The sequence below is a fragment of the Panicum virgatum genome, chromosome 8N (genome assembly GCF_016808335.1).
Source record: "Panicum virgatum strain AP13 chromosome 8N, P.virgatum_v5, whole genome shotgun sequence".
NCBI lineage: Eukaryota > Viridiplantae > Streptophyta > Magnoliopsida > Poales > Poaceae > Panicum > Panicum virgatum.
In genome coordinates, this window is record NC_053152.1 from 37,216,405 (window position 1) to 37,233,284 (window position 16,880).

At 45.1% G+C, this 16,880-nt stretch overlaps 2 protein-coding genes across 2 annotated transcripts; both read left to right on the top strand.

Moving 5' to 3' along the window:
• The first annotated feature begins 1,463 nt into the window (after positions 1-1,463).
• Positions 1,464-2,042, top strand: LOC120685008. The gene has a single exon (XM_039966859.1). It carries the CDS (start codon positions 1,464-1,466, stop codon positions 2,040-2,042), a length of 579 nt encoding a protein of 192 aa, XP_039822793.1.
• An 8,577-nt stretch (positions 2,043-10,619) lies between these two features.
• On the top strand, positions 10,620-16,193 carry LOC120686283. Its single transcript, XM_039968482.1, has 3 exons — positions 10,620-11,002; positions 13,378-13,959; positions 15,295-16,193. Exons 1-3 carry the CDS (start codon positions 10,667-10,669, stop codon positions 15,808-15,810), a joined length of 1,434 nt encoding a protein of 477 aa, XP_039824416.1. The 5' UTR covers positions 10,620-10,666; the 3' UTR covers positions 15,811-16,193.
• Positions 16,194-16,880: the final 687 nt, after the last annotated feature.

A 16,880-nucleotide genomic window follows, 5' to 3' on the forward strand; every position in this document is an offset into this window, starting at 1 on the left:
CCCCCTGGGGAAGCGCTTGCCGCGGCCCGTGCTTTGCTATGTCACCCTCCGCTGAGGGCAGGAGCGGGCACCCCTGAGGGAGAATGGCTCGATGAGCTGGCTAGCTTGGTGCGGAAGGCCGCGCCAGGACCCAAGGCGCAAAACTCTAGCACCACCCATGGGGAACCCATGGCGCAGCCACAGTGATCGGCTACCTACATCGGGGGAACCCCTGACCTCTGGTCTCACCTCAACACGGTGAGGGCCAGCGAGGACGCAAGCACCGCTCTGGAGAGAGCACGGGAGAGGCGGCACAAAGCCACCAACAAGCACACGTCATCTGGTGTGCCCACGGGCAACGACACCACCTCCAACAACGACATCGGCCCATACGGGGCCGGCTACCGGGCTTTCACGGCGGACTTGAGGCGGGTCGATTGGCCCACCAAGTTTCGACCAGATTTGCCCAAGAAGTACGACAGCACCATCGACCCGGAGGAGTTCCTCTAGATCTACACCTCCGCCATCCAGGCGGCAGGAAGAGGCCCCCAGGTCATGGCCAACTACTTCCATGTCGCCCTCAGGGGCACCGCTTGCTCATGGTTGATGAACCTCCCACCGTGATCCGTCAAATCCTGGGGGGAGCTGTGTGAGAAGTTCGTCACCAACTTCTCTGGGTCGTTCACCCGACCCGAAATTCGCGGCGACCTCCTCGCCGTCCGACAACACAAGGGCAAAACACTGCGACAGTGCATCCAGCGTTTCAGCCAGGTATGTAACACAATCCCCCGCATCTCGCCAGCCGTCGTCGCCATGACGTTCAGCGAGGGAGTCACCAACAAGCGGTTTGTGGGTAAGCTGAAACCGTCTCCGACTGTTCGCTATGGTGACAAATACGCCCGGGAGGCCGAGGCGTATGCCAGGGTCGAGCGTCGGGGCACTCCCAAGGAGCCTCCGGCGCGTGACGGCCCGAAACCCGGCGCCAAGGCGAACAAACAGAAGGCTGCCGCTGCCCTGGCCACGGAGGGGCGCCCGAAGCCAGCTCCCAGGGGGAACCCTGTGGGTGGAGGAAGGAAACCCGCTCCCCCGCACTGGGACGGCGACAAATGGTGCGAACTCCACTCCACCTACCAGCACGACCTCACTGAGTGCCGCCTCATCAAGGACCTCACGGCGCGACGCCAGCGGGGCCGCGGCGACCATCCCCCCCCCCCCACCCCCGACGACCATGACGACCGCAACCAAGCTGGCCCAAGCGGGGCTGGCTTGGGCTTTCAGGAGCCACGGCACGCGGTCGCCACCAACTTCGGCGGGGTGAGTGCACCACTGTCCCAGAGGAGGGCCAAGCTCCTATAGAGGGAGGTCTGCGCAGCATCCCTGGTACCCAGGGGCTCCCAACCTCTCAAGTGGTCCAGAACTCCCGTCATCTTCGACCGGAGCGACCACCCCACCAACACGGCAGGGTGGGTCTTCTCCCTGTCGTCATGACGCCCACCATTTGCAACATCGCGGTTGGCAGGACCCTGGTGGACGGCGGAGCAGGCCTCAACCTGCTGTCGCCAGAAGTGTTTCGCAGGATGCAGATCGGGGAGCGCAAGCTCACCCCTTCTGCCCTGCTCTGCGGTGTGACCGACGGGAAGACCGTCCCGTTGGGGCAGATCGAGCTGCCTATCACATTCGGCGGAAGGGACAACTTCCGCCCGGAGAACATCACGTTCGACGTGGCGCATTTCGACCTCCTCTACAACGCCATACTTGGGCGCCCAGCACTCGCCAAGTTCATGGCCACGGTCCACTACGCCAACAACACCCTCAAGCTCCTCGGCCCGGCCGGGGTCATCTCCATCAAGGCTGACGTGAAGGGCTCGGTGCACTGCGTCGAGCGGCTCTATGAGGTGGTGGCGACCGCGTCTTCCGACGACGTGGAACACCCCGAGCCGTCCACCCATCCGTCGACGAAGCAGCGTCTATCTCCCGACAGCTGCGCCCTCACCAAGACGATCTGTCTTGGGGACGACACCGAGAAGACTGTCACCATAGGGGCAGAGCTAGGGGACAAATAGGAAAGCACGCTCATCACCTCCCTCCGGGCAGACATTGATGTGTTTTCGTGGAAACCGTCTGATGCGCCCGGGGTCCTCAAGGAGGTGATCGAGCGCCATTTCGCCGCGCACCATGGTGCAAGGCCGATTCAACGGAAGATCCGGAGACAGGCCCTTGAGAAGCAAGACTTCATCCGCATGCCCTTCGAGCTCGCGAACGCTGGTCCGACATTCCAACGGACCATGCGCATCTCCCTACGGGACCTGCAGTCCCACAATGTCGAGGCATACGACGACATTGTTGTCGAAAACCGGCAACAGGAAACCTCCCTGCTAGATCTGTCGGAAGCCTTCAACAGCCTGCACATCACCTCATGATGGTGATGCAGCAACACTACCAACATCTCTCTGAGTCGGGAGACCTAGCACTGCGCCGTCTTCCAAACAATCTATTAATAATTTATACATGAAGCACCAAAATATTTGCATAAATTTCATGACACAAAATTTATGCATAAATTGTACTAAAAAAATTATGCACGTAGACTTTTGTTCATAAGTTATGCAAATAAAAAAGCATAAATAAAAACAAAAATTATGTTCATAAGTTGTGTATTTATGAAATGTTATGAAGTAAAATATTAAAGAACAAAAAATCTAATAAAAAAGAAAAGAAAAACCATGCTGGGATTCACGATCTGACTGTCTGTTTCATCAAAAAAAAACAATCTAATTGTCTGCCGGCTGCTGCTGCTTTAGTTTGGTATGCATCACATGTGGCGTATGCGCGTCCGTGCAGACAGCGCGGTCTAGTCGGAAATCGAGCGCCCGCATGCCAGCCAACGCTCGCGCGTGGAATTGGATTTCCGGCGTCGGCTTGTGGAATCCTACAAGAATATGCCCTCCTCGTCGTTTCCCCGGAACCCAAGCCGGGAGAGACTATGATGCCAGCAGGAGTAATAATCAGCCGGCACCGGTCCATCTCTTGACTCTTGATGATTAAACTAATCATTTGTTTCAAAAAGATTAAACTAAACCATTTCTTCCCAAAAAGATTAAACTAAACCAAATCCATCTCCCAACCGACGGACAACTCGAGCCGAGCATGCACGCACGCCATCCTGATTCCTGGGGGCAGGAGCCCATCACACGAGCATTTCTTGCCCATTGCCTGCCCAGCATCTCAAGAGGATTTCGAGCACATCCTGATTGGGAGCATTTCTCTTGGTACCTTGCCAAAAAAAAAAAACTCTTGGTTTTTTTTTGGCATTTTAGTTCGAGAGTTCAACTTGGGCCTGTTCCAGGCGTCGTAAGGTTGACAGGCTTAGCTGGGCCTTCATAGCTGGCATGAACTTGTATAATTGAGAGCCCACTATAAGAAGAGGCAGGCGTGCCGGTAAAGTTTGAGGTTTGGATGGGCCGTATGCCCGTATGGCCCGGTACCTCATAAAAAAAGGATCATTTTTGTGTCAACGGTTTGATTCCTTTCCAAACTTAAACCCAGTTTATCGGGAAAAAAAACTTAAAACTCAGAGATGTTGAACCAAACAGTAGTATAAGCAGCTGATAAATGTTAGAGGAACTTTTTTTTGCGATGAATGTGTTAGAGGAAATTTGATTGGTGCTATTTTACTCCTAGGATACACATGCACAATTACCACCAAGCCAATGTCCGCATCACCGCCTTCATCTAAACCCATCAATGACCAGTGGCCATAAAGCCCTAAATAATCGCTCTGTTCGGCTGGCTGTGACTGTTAGTTGGTGCTGATTTATTTTAAGAGAAAATACCGCTAGCTGGCTGCTGATTAGTGACTGATACTAATTTGGTGTGAGAGAAAAATACTATTGGCTGGTTGGCTCCGTCTTCAAGTCCGCAGCTGCATAAATGGAGTGGCGCGCTGTGCTTGGTATTTCCCTATTTCTTTTGCAACACAATCTCTTTAGTTTGAGTGTGCACAGAGCTTTCCCAAAATCATTTGAGAAACAAATTGCTTGATTGTTTGGATTTCTGGTAAACCTCAGCTAAATTTCTACTCCCTTAAATCTAAATTATTGATCATTTTGCTTTTTATAGCGTACATTTGGGTGAAACAAAAGGGCGATATATATATATATGTGTGTCTAGAAAAAAACAAAACCACCGATGATTTAAGATGGAAAAAATAAAACGATCACGACTTGATTTTGTGCACTGTTTCATCTCTCGCGTTCCTTTTACAACACAATATCCTATAAGATCTTGAGGGGAAATTTTGATTTCCTTCACATACAGAAAAATCCCATAAAGATTTTATAGGACTATTTTCTGTACTGCCAAGTTCGCGTGACTCACGGGCCCTGCAGAAAAATCATGTTCCTTGTTCTTCGGCCTACACAAAATGGCCGTTGGTGACAAGACACGAAAATAAAAGCCTGAAAACCCTATACCCTGTGAACATACTAGCTAGTAATTATATAGAGGAGCGTTTTTGTCCATTCCAACGGCAACAAGCTAGAGAGGATCAGCCCCGCCACAGTGTTTTCTTTTCACACCAAATCAGCACAGCTAGTCAATTAGTCAACAGTATTTTTCTCTCACGTCAGATCAGCCCAGACAGCAGCCAGCGGCCAGCCGAACGAGACAGAGTTTCGCTAGAGAGAGACAGAGGACGGACGATGTGATCTGTTAGAAGCGACGGCGAACAAAACGATGAAAAATAGAAAGATCAAACTGCAGAAAGACACGAAGATTTAACGTGGAAAACCCCTCCAATGCGAAGGGTAAAAACCACGGGCGCCAGCCAGCAAGAACTTCACTATATCGGGTGTTTGTGTACAACGCCTAGCGGCGGCTTACAAGAGGAATAATAGGATTGATATACTCCGGTGAAGCCTATGGGTTAGATATATAGGAGAGTCACGTGGTCTCCTCAACTTCTACTAGCAATGTGGGATTAAAAGTTTGCACCACATGGGCCTTAATGGGCCAAGCCCAAATTCCAACACTCTCCCATCAGAATTTGGATCACAATATAACATACTCCACCTTGAGACAAATTCCTTCTTGTAGCATATCAAAATCATCACCTGAACACAACAAAGAACAGAACTTCTGGCGCCAAATAGCCTCTTGGGCTAAACTGTCAAACCAACTAAGCTTGAGCAAAGCTCAAACTTAGCTACAGGAACTGGTTTAATCATCATATCAGCTGGATTATCATGAGTACTGATCTTGCATACCTTCAATTTACCTTGTGAAATAACATCACGAACATAATGGTACTTGACATCAATATGCTTTGTCCTTTCATGAAACATCTGATCTTTAGTGAGGCAAATAGCACTTTGACTGTCACAGAATAGATCAATGCAAGAACCAACTCCACACAGCTCAGTAAACAAACCTTTCAGCCAAACTGTCTCCTTGCACGCTTCAGCAATAGCCATATATTCTGCTTCTGTGGTAGACATAGCAACAACAGGCTGCAAAGTAGCCTTCCAACTCACAGCACAACTGCTAACAGTGAACACATAACCTGTGAGTGACCTGCGCCTATCCAAATCAGCAGCATAATCTGAATCCACATAACCAATGAGTCCCTGATCAGTTCTCCCAAACTTCAAACAAGAATCTGCCGTTCCTCTGAGGTACCTGAAAATCCACTGAACTGCCTTCCAGTGTTCTTTACCAGGATTAGACATGTATCTGCTAACCAAACTCATAGCATATGATAAATCTGGGCGAGAGCAAACCATGACATACATCAAAGAACCAACAGCACTAGAATATGGGACTTTTGACATGTATTCAACATCCTCCTCAGAACTAGGGCACTGAGCAGCTGACATTGCTAGTAGAAGTTGAGGAGACCACGTGACTCTCCTATATATCTAACCCATAGGCTTCACCGGAGAATATCAATCCTATTATTCCTCTTGTAAGCCGCCGCTAGGCGTTGTACACAAACACCCGATATAGTGAAGTTCTTGCTGGCTGGCGCCCGTGGTTTTTACCCTTCGCATTGGAGGGGTTTTCCACGTTAAATCTTCGTGTCTTTCTGCGGTTTGATCTTTCTATTTTTCATCGTTTTGTTCGCCGTCGCTTCTAACAAGTGGTACCAGAGCCGTGGTTTCAAGTTTGGGTTTCGTGATGGCGTCGATGAAGTATGATCTACCGATGTTGGACTACAAGACAAGGTTCTCGCTGTGGCAAGTCAAGATGAGAGCTATTCTGGCGCAAACCAATGATCTTGATGAGGCGCTGGAAAAATTCGGGAAGAAAAAGAAGGATGAGTGGACCGATGAGGAGAAGCGCAAGGACCGTAAGGCTCTTTCTCTTATTCAGCTTCATCTATCTAATGATATTCTACAAGAAGTGCTGCAGAAAAAGACTGCTGCAGAATTGTGGCTAAAACTGGAATCGATCTGCATGTCGAAGGATCTTACCAGTAAATTGCATATGAAGTTGAAGCTGTACACGCTTAAGATGCAGGAGGGTGATTCGGTGATGGGTCACCTATCTGTCTTTAAGGAGATCGTTGCTGACCTAGGGTCGATGGAGGTTAAGTATGAAGATGAGGACTTAGGTCTTCTTTTATTATGCTCTTTGCCAAGTTCTTATGCAAGTTTCCGTGACACCATACTATTAAGCCGTGATGAACTAACCCTTGCGGAAGTTTGTGAGGCACTCCAGTCTAAGGAGAAGATGAAAGGCATGGTGCAGACAGATGGCTCGTCCTCTAGGGGCGACGCTTTGCATGTCAGAGGCAGATCAGAGCAAAGATCCTCAAGTGATAACAACGATCGTGGCAAGAGCAATGACGGTAGAGGCCGCTCCCAGTCCAAAGGTCCCAAGAAGAAATTCTGTAAGTATTGCAAGAAGAAATCTCATATGATTGAGGATTGCTGGAAATTGCAGAATAAGGAGAAGAAGAAAAATAAATCTGATGGTAAGGCTAGTGTTGCTTCTGCTGGTGAAAACTCTGAGTCAGATTGTTTGGTTGTCTTTGCTGGTTGTGTTGCTGGTCATGATGAGTGGATTCTTGATTCTGCATGTTCTTTTCATATCTGCACTAATAGAGATTGGTTCAGTTCCTATGAGTCTTTGCAGAACGGTGATTTTGTGCGCATGGGAGATGATAACCCGTGTGAGATTATTGGCATTGGCTCTGTTCAGATCAAGACCCATGATGGCATGATTCGCATACTAAAGAATGTAAGGCACATACCAGGAATGAAAAGAAATCTGATCTCGTTGAGCACACTTGATAAAGAAGGACTCAAATACACCGGTTCAGGTGGAGTTGTGAAGGTATCTAAAGGTTCTCTTTTATGTTTGCTGGGTGATCTCAATCCTTCAAATTTATATGTTCTCAGAGGTTGTACTTTGCATGGTTCTGTTTCTGCTGCTAATGTTGCTAATGCTGAACCTAGTAAGACTGACCTTTGGCATATGCGTCTTGGACACATGAGTGAACTCGGTATGGCAGAATTGATGAAGAGAAACCTGCTGGATGGCTGCATTCTGAGTGGCAAGAAGTTCTGTGAGCATTGTGTATTTGGTAAGCATAAGAGGGTCAAATTCAATACCTCTGTTCATACCACAAAAGGTACACTTGATTATGTTCATGCTGATTTGTGGGGTCCTTCACGTAAGCCTTCATATGGTGGTGCTCGTTATATGCTTACCATTATTGATGATTACTCTAGAAGAGTCTGGCCTTATTTTCTGAAAAGCAAAGATGGTACTTTTGCTGCTTTTATAGAATGGAAAGTTATGATAGAAAGGCAAACTGAGAAGAAGGTCAAGGTGCTTCGAACTGATAATGGTGGAGAGTTCTGTTCGGATGTTTTTTGATGATTATTGCAGAAAAGAAGGCATTGTTAGGCATCACACCATACCATACACTCCTCAGCAGAATGGTGTGGCCGAGCGTATGAACAGGACTATCATCTCGAAGGCTCGTTGCATGCTGTCCAATGCCCATATGAACAAGCGTTTTTGGGCTGAGGCTGCTAATACAGCATGTTATTTGATCAACAGATCGCCTTCTATTCCACTCAACAAGAAGACTCCTATTGAGGTATGGTCTGGTACACCTGCAGATTATTCACACTTGAGAGTTTTTGGCTGCACTGCTTATGCTCATGTTGATAATGGAAAATTAGAGCCTAGAGCTATTAAATGTCTGTTTCTTGGTTATGGTTCGGGAGTCAAAGGATATAAATTGTGGAATCCTGAAACTAGAAAGACTTTTATGAGCAGAAGTGTTGTTTTCAATGAATCTGTGATGTTTACTGACAGTTTGTCCACAGATGATGCTTTAGTTGAGAAATTGCAGTCACAAGTTAGTGTGCAGGTGGAGCTTATGGATGACCAGGAAAATGAAGTTGTTGGTAATGATGTTTCAGATAGTGTTCCTGATACTGTTCAGCACTCACCTCCAGTTTCACAGTCTGATTTGCAGCATGAGGAGGATGTAGATTTACCTATTGCTCTTCGCAGATCAAAGAGGAGTTGTGGACCTCCAAACCGTTTAATTGAGAAGTGTAATCTGACTTATTATGCTTTGAGTTGTGCTGAACAGGTGGAGGATGCTAGTGAGCCAGCAACATATTCTGAAGCCATTGATTCAGTTGATAAGGAGAAGTGGATCTTAGCTATGCATGAGGAGATGCAGTCTCTTGAGAAGAATGGCACATGGGAGATTGTGAGCTTGCCTGAGAAAAAGAAGACTGTTCGCTGCAAATGGGTCTTCAAGAGAAAGGAGGGTTTGTCTTCTAGTGAGCCTCCAAGATTTAAGGCAAGGTTAGTTGCAAAAGGTTTCAGTCAGATTCCTGGTGTTGACTATAATGATGTGTTCTCTCCAGTTGTGAAGCATAGCTCAATTCGGACTTTCTTTAGTATTGTTGCTATGCATGATCTTGAGCTTGAGCAGTTAGATGTGAAGACTGCATTTTTACATGGAGAGCTTGAGGAGGAAATTTACATGGATCAGCCAGAAGGATTCATAGTGCCAAGCAAAGAGAATTATGTTTGCAAATTAAAGAAATCCTTGTATGGTTTGAAACAGTCTACTCGTCAGTGGTATAAGAGATTTGATTCATTTATGTTGTTACATGGTTTTAAAAGATCTTAATATGATAGCTGTGTTTACATTAAGATTGTTGAGGAATCACCTATATACTTGCTGTTATATGTTGATGACATGCTTATTGCTGCCAAGAGCAGAAAAGAAATCACTACAGTAAAGAAATTATTGAGTAGTGAATTTGATATGAAGGATCTTGGTGTTGCTAAGAAAATTCTAGGTATGGAGATTACTAGAGACAGAAAATCTGGTTTATTATTTCTTAGTCAGCATAATTACATTAACAAGGTTCTTCAGCGTTTCAATATGCATGATTCAAAGCCAGTTAGTACTCCTATTGCACCTCACTTTAAATTGTCAGCTGCTCAGTGCCCTAGTTCTGAGTAGGATGTTGAATACATGTCAAAAGTCCCATATTCTAGTGCTGTTGGTTCTTTGATGTATGCCATGGTTTGCTCTCGCCCAGATTTATCATATGCTATGAGTTTGGTTAGCAGATACATGTCTAATCCTGGTAAAGAACACTGGAAGGCAGTTCAGTGGATTTTCAGGTACCTCAGAGGAACAGCAGATTCTTGTTTGAAGTTTGGGAGAACTGATCAGGGACTCATTGGTTATGTGGATTCAGATTATGCTGCTGATTTGGATAGGCGCAGGTCACTCACAGGTTATGTGTTCACTGTTAGCAGTTGTGCTGTGAGTTGGAAGGCTACTTTGCAGCCTGTTGTTGCTATGTCTACCACAGAAGCAGAATATATGGCTATTGCTGAAGCGTGCAAGGAGGCAGTTTGGCTGAAAGGTTTGTTTACTGAGCTGTGTGGAGTTGGTTCTTGCATTGATCTATTCTGTGACAGTCAAAGTGCTATTTGCCTCACTAAAGATCAGATGTTTCATGAAAGGACAAAGCATATTGATGTCAAGTACCATTATGTTCGTGATGTTATTTCACAAGGTAAATTGAAGGTATGCAAGATCAGTACTCATGATAATCCAGCTGATATGATGACTAAACCAGTTCCTGTAGCTAAGTTTGAGCTTTGCTCAAGCTTAGTTGGTTTGACAGTTTAGCCCAAGAGGCTATTTGGCGCCAGAAGTTCTGTTCTTTGTTGTGTTAAGGTGATGATTTTGATATGCTACAAGAAGGAATTTGTCTCAAGGTGGAGTATGTTATATTGTGATCCAAATTCTGATGGGAGAGTGTTGGAATTTGGGCTTGGCCCATTAAGGCCCATGTGGTGCAAACTTTTAATCCCACATTGCTAGTAGAAGTTGAGGAGACCACGTGACTCTCCTATATATCTAACCCATAGGCTTCACCGGAGTATATCAATCCTATTATTCCTCTTGTAAGCCGCCGCTAGGCGTTGTACACAAACACCCGATATAGTGAAGTTCTTGCTGGCTGGCGCCCGTGGTTTTTACCCTTCGCATTGGAGGGGTTTTCCACGTTAAATCTTCGTGTCTTTCTGCGGTTTGATCTTTCTATTTTTCATCGTTTTGTTCGCCGTCGATTCTAACATGATCATCCGCGGCGGGGGAAAGAGCAGGGGCAAGGCGACGGCGAGCGCGGCAATGAGCAGCGCCACCGCCAACAGTTACCCGGAGAGCGTCGGCTCCTGCCGCCCTCCGTCCCCACCGACTCCGACTCCCCCTCCCCTTCCGGCGCCGGCAGCCCACCGCGGCGCCCCCGTGAGGCGGCAGCTGGACTTCGCCGACGCCGGCGCTGGCGCCGGCGCGGGTGGCGACCTGGACCTCGACGAGACCTTCCTCAGCGTCATGGACGACATTGAGCGGGGCTACAGCGAGGCAAAGCGGCGGGCCCCGCCGTGCGTCTGCCGGCGCGGCGAGTGCGCGGTGCGGCAGGACGAGCAGAGCGGCCGCTGGATGTACGTCTGCTCGTCGCAGCCGGTGAGCCTCCCTGCACCATCCGAAAGATCGTTTTTTCCCCTTGATTTTTGCTCATCTGGGGGAAAGATGGTTTCTGAGACTGCTTTGGGTGGGGAAAGATGGTTTCTGAGACTGCTTTGGGTGGGGAAAGATGTACGTCCGTGGGGAGGGTACTGTTTAGATGGGGGGAAATCTAGATTCTTGAAACTTGGTTGTGAAATGTATTTGGATAGAAGATGCGGATTGCAGAATGTTAGCATCTGGGCTGGGGGTGGATGCAGAATCCTGGATAGCAGGGAGCGTGTCCTTGGTTGAAGAGCTCTTGTAGGGGTTTTGCTTAGCCTGGTGATGTCCTTTTATGAGTGAGCAGCTGGTTCTGGTTGGTGTGTTGGATTCAATGTAGTGGTTCCAAGGGAAATTGCAGCTTGTCTGGGGCCTAATTTGGCAGTCATATGTCACTTTCGGCCAGTTGGGCTGAAACTGGGGGTGCAGGTTCCCCGGTTGCCGACAAAGAGAGATCCTATTTTCAGTTTGCTGCGAATTTTTAGATCCTATTTTCAGTTTGCTGCGAATTTTTAGATCCTATTTTCAGTTTGCTGTGAATTTATCCATCCATCGCAGGTCCGTTTTTTCTACCAATTTTCTTTGGAGAAAAATCAGATGACCTTGATCAGCAAGTTTGTTATGTGTGACTTGTACACCTTGGATATAGTAATTAAATAGTTCTATGCTGATTATAGCAACCCTTTTTTATGACCAAAGTTATTACTGAATTTAGCAAAGGTTCTGTGTGTTTCACCAGCTAGCTGTGTGTCACTTCAATATGGAGGAAGTTCTTATTATGTCTTCTATTATTACAAGTTTGCTGGCGAGTATGAACATCACATTGTTATGCTTCATGTCTATTGTATAGTGGCCAATTTGGTGACACTGGATGCTGTACTTATCCAGCCTAGTCTAATTTTAAACTACTATACACTTCTTAAACTCCTTAATGCATCTCCTGTGCCAGTGCCCTCTTATGACTAATGTTATTCTCAGGATGTTGATAATTTCTTACCTTCGCTTGTGGATGCACAATTTTTGTGTCCCCATTGCTCAGCGTGGAGATTTTTAATGGGCATAGAAGTAACTTGGTTCTCTTTGTGTTCCATTTCCTCAACTTCTGCACACTTATTAACAATAATCACAAGATGACTATGTGGTACTACTAAATTTGTGTGATTGTACCATATGTAAGTCATTTGCTTCCAGAACAAAATCTTATTTTACTGATGTGAGCAAATATCCATGTATCTTGTAATACATTGTATTAGTATACAACAAATTAGGTAGAGGCATTTTAGGAAGATGTATCCATGTCTCTTCCTGCAATCCTACATCAAACAAATGTCACCTTTGCACTCCTAACATGACTAATAAGAGGAGCTCCTCATGTGTAAGTTTTGGAGATATTCCAGGCTTTTTGCATGTGTAAGAACCAATATAGTGATGCCTGTGCAAGTTTTCTCTTTATTAGATAACTGTAGCCTCAGGTGCCAGTGCCATCCTGTTTTTCCTTTTTAATGCTTGACCAGTGAACAATCACTCGTCATGATAATTTTGTGGCCCACATTGGATAAAAACATGTGGCACTTTTCTGAATCTTAGATCCTTAACTATTTATGGCAATGTATTCATCACCCAACCATATGCGCTTTTAGGCACATAATGTAGTAGGTGATAAAGCAGTAATATCATGTTGCAACCGTGATATATGGTTATTGTTTTTGTGAATGTACAACCAAAATAATGTCAACTGTTTCTTTTTAGACTCAAGGACTTGTTTGTAAGTTCTCTTTTTATCCCCAACCTTCTGTTACATTCATTACAAATCAATCTTTTGAAACCTTAGCTGCAATCTGCTTCTCTGGTGTCTAAATATCAATATCATAATGCCAGTTTCTCAAAACTCATATTTATAGTTTCAAGTTTGATCACATAGCCATTCCTCTCATTTTCCATCATATACCCTCACACACATCTTTCAGAAAACACAATCATAACCCCTAGTTCTCTAAGATGGCAAGATATAATAGCTTAATGTCGATGTTTCTAAACACAATTACCTTTTGTTTGCATTGTTATTGTTTTCTGAAGCTGCAGGCTTATTCTTTATGCATGAAAATTTGTACAAGTTCATTCCATTGTTTAGAAATGCTCCAATTTGAATCCCACTGTATTTACTTTTGTCTTAATCTTCTAAGAATTGAGTTTCATTCTTCATTTATGGCATTGTCTTTCAAGTAACTTGTAAAGTATTTTGACTCATAAATATTTATGTTCGTTTATATAACTACACTAAGTTTTATGTATATAGTTGACAAAGTGTTTTCTTGTTGAACATGACTTTTCAGAAGTGCAAATATGTTGCTCTATGCGAAGAAGTTAGTCTTAGTCCTCGACCACAACCTGCTGTTAGGAGCAATCCTAAACCAAGCAATCCTTATGTGCACATTCCAAGCAATCATGTGCCTGAACCTGCAACACCAATTAATACCATTAAACTCCGAGGTGCCGGTGCTACAACTCCGACTAATGTCAACCCCCAGGCTCCACTTAATTCCACTTTCAAATGCCCTGGCACTACAACTCCAGTTCATGTTAGTGGTGCTACAACTCCAACTGATGTTATCCCCCAGGCTCCACTTAATTCCACTTTCCAAGGTCCTGGCACTACAACTCCAGTTCATGTTGGTGGTGCTACAACTCCAACTAATGTCAACCCCCAGGCTCCACTTAATTCCACTTTACAAGGTGCTGGCACTACAACTCCAGTTCATGTTAGTGCACAAGGTGCAGGTTTTGCAGCTGTGGTTAAAGTTAGCCCCCAACAGCCTAGATCCAAATATGCATTGCCAACCTGCAAGTGTACAGCAGGGAAATGCAAAGTACTGAAAGTGGACGGTGAAGAGTGCTATGTATGTCCTATACCCAAGGTAATGTTTCCTATGGTAAATAGTCTGTTTTCTTGTTTCTCTTCAAATGCTTTAGTGTGCCTTGATATTATTATTTAATATTTAGTCGGTTATAGTTTTCCTTTATTAGCTAGATATTTGAGCTCCTGATATTGTATAGTACTACCTCCACCCGAGAAAACATGACTTTCAGAAGATTTTCTCTTTTTCTTTGGGCACTAGTTCCAAGAAAAGTCGTCAAATAAATCATGAGAAAAGGCCTCACATGGTTCCCTGTTTTGTGTCAGTTCGAACTTTGAAGTAACATGTACTGCTGCCTACTAGCAATATATACTTCAGTGCAATCCTGCAGTTGCATAATATGCATACCAAGCCTGCTAGCAGCCAAATACCATTCGGATTCTACCCATTCGGATTCCAGGCCTAGGCTTGCTTGGGCTATTAGGGTGCCCATCCCATTCAGTGTTTTGCAAGACATCCTGTTCATTTTCTTTCTCTAACAGAAAAAAGTACATGTTCCCTTAGGAATGCTGGAATATTATACTTAAGTGGGCCTGCGAGTTTAGGGCAGTTATAAGACAATGTGTTAGGGCATAGATGATAGCAATATAGCATCAAGAAAGCCTCTTACAAAATACAAATTTCCAACATCTTTCTCCGAAATAAATCTTAGTTGTATTGTCAGATAACTTTTATTAAAATCATCTGTTTCTGCCTTGTTCAATTGTTTAGAAAGTGTAGATTTGTTAAGATAACCATTCAAAATCATAGTTGTAGGTACTTTTAGCTTTTGTAGAAACTAGTTGTAACTTGATGTTAGGCTCACAATCCAAAATTTTAATCTACATGCAATGCATCAACCTTCAGAAGCAAGATCAAGATAATGTTGCAGTTGCATTATTTGATCTTGGCCACATGCAAAATTTAAAGACACAAAGCCTTTTTTCTAAATAAGTGCATCCAATTCCTTTTTTTAATGGCATACCGAAGGGAGCATGGATAGTAAATTTATTACTATCGTTGACCAGTAATAGAACATGGATGGTCTATGACCGTAATTCTGTCTCCAATTCATGGAAAATTTTTATCGGTTTCACATGCATTTTTCTTCACTTTTAAATCAACCAGATCTAAATGTTCTTATTAAAAATATAAACTAGCTATCTAATCCGTATACCTGTGAATCCTCCTATGTTATTTGTTAACTTGTGACGAGATGATTGCCAAGATGGATAAGAATCACCTATGATTATTCTTTGCTCGTTATCAAAATCCATTCTTGGACGTCTATAATTACATTCAGTATGCATCATGTATGGTATTGCTGTCTTCGTCACATTACTGTTTGCTCTGCAGGGACAAGGGGCATGCAGTCACAAGGTTCCAGTCCATGCCCATGCTGTTGCTAATGACCTATTACAAACTGGAGATGACAACACAGGAGGGGATAAGGATTTGAAGGACAAGCCTGCTGAGAAGGAAGCCGATGGGAACAACGTAGTTCAATTGGGAGACAACAATGCAAATGGAAAGGTCAATCCCACTCATGCTGAAGACAACGAGTGGCCGTTTGATGTCGTTAATGAGGAAATTGTGCCCACAGCTCAGGCAACACCCCACGCTGAAGTCCATCAGGGATCACCAAGAATGCTGCGCCAACCAATTGCCACGGAAACACCCACAAAATCACCCATGCCACCTTACGGTACCCGCAGCCCCATGACTCCACGCTCAGATGCATTCCGATGCCATGAGAAGGGTCACTATATCAGGGACTGTCCTAAGCCATCTCCGACTCCAAGAACCGCTTGTTTCTGTTGCGGCATGGACGGTCACTGGATGAGAAATTGTCCCCAACAGCGAGGGTCTTGATGCATGTGGTGAACGGATCATCCCACTCTGCCTCTGGGCTATGTGCCTCAGAGATCAGGGCTCAGGAGGACCAGTAGCATGCTCCTGCTTTTAGTAGTCTTACTAATCCGCTCTTGCATGGTAGTTAAATGTGTGATATATAGAGTGAGTTAGGCTGGAGACACGGCTAAAAGGCCCCCTAATACGTCTGGGCCCAGTAACTGCTTAGTTAATAACTTATTGTAGGTCGTTAATAATTCGTGTCTATTGTGTATATATGTGCTGTAATTGTAATCCGTAAGTACGTAGTACCTTTTTAGAATGGGCTGAGAAGCTGTATCCTTGGATCCTTGGCCGCTGTTCTTCACTCGAGTCCATGATCCATCTTACTTAACTGTTGTTCACGCGTCAGAAAAGGGTAAGTTTGCACGGTTGTGTTGAATACGAAGTTCTTCCCAGGCGTTGTGAATCTGCCCTTCTGTCAGTTATTCACAATGTTTATGAAAAACAAAGATGACAATCTTATGGACACCTTTCATATGTTACCTGGACTACTTGGTCAAGCTTGTATGTGATACGATCAAATTCTGACGGAACACTTCAGTTTCCGCAGATTTTTTGAACGGGTTTTCGCAGAAACCGCCCAAACGCTGGTCAGATCCTCGCGACTTAATCTTGTCGGCTTGTGAAACCCTCCCGATCCTAACCAGGGTTCATCGTACCGACCGCTAACCGGTAACCGCCGGCCTCCGGTTCCGGTATACCGGACCGGTTTGGCCGGTTACCGGTCGGAACCGGACAAATTCAAATTTAAATTCAAACTTCCCCGTTCAACCGGTTCGTACCGGTATACCGGCCGGTTAGACCGGTTTACCGGCCGGTTAGACCGGTATACCGGCCGGTTTGACTGGTAACCGGCCGGTTTGACTGGTAACCAGTCAAATTCAATTTTTTTTCTTTTTTGGTTTAAATTCAAATGCCCGCAAAGTATACTAAATAAATGTTTGTATAACATATTTTAGTCTAAATGAACCCTCCAACCCTCTTTTGTACTACTTTTACATTGTATTTGTATACTTTTTTATGCACGT

What these genes read in the sequence shown, in the direction of transcription:
- LOC120685008 (XM_039966859.1), top strand. Translation starts at nt 1,464, where the DNA reads ATGACGCCCACCATTTGCAACATCGCGGTTGGCAGGACCCTGGTGGAC.
- LOC120686283 (XM_039968482.1), top strand. Translation starts at nt 10,667, where the DNA reads ATGAGCAGCGCCACCGCCAACAGTTACCCGGAGAGCGTCGGCTCCTGC. An exon ending in ACGTCTGCTCGTCGCAGCCG is followed by an intron (nt 11,003 to 13,377) that starts GTGAGCCTCCCT and finishes ATGACTTTTCAG; the next exon opens with AAGTGCAAATATGTTGCTCT. An exon ending in ATGTATGTCCTATACCCAAG is followed by an intron (nt 13,960 to 15,294) that starts GTAATGTTTCCT and finishes TTTGCTCTGCAG; the next exon opens with GGACAAGGGGCATGCAGTCA.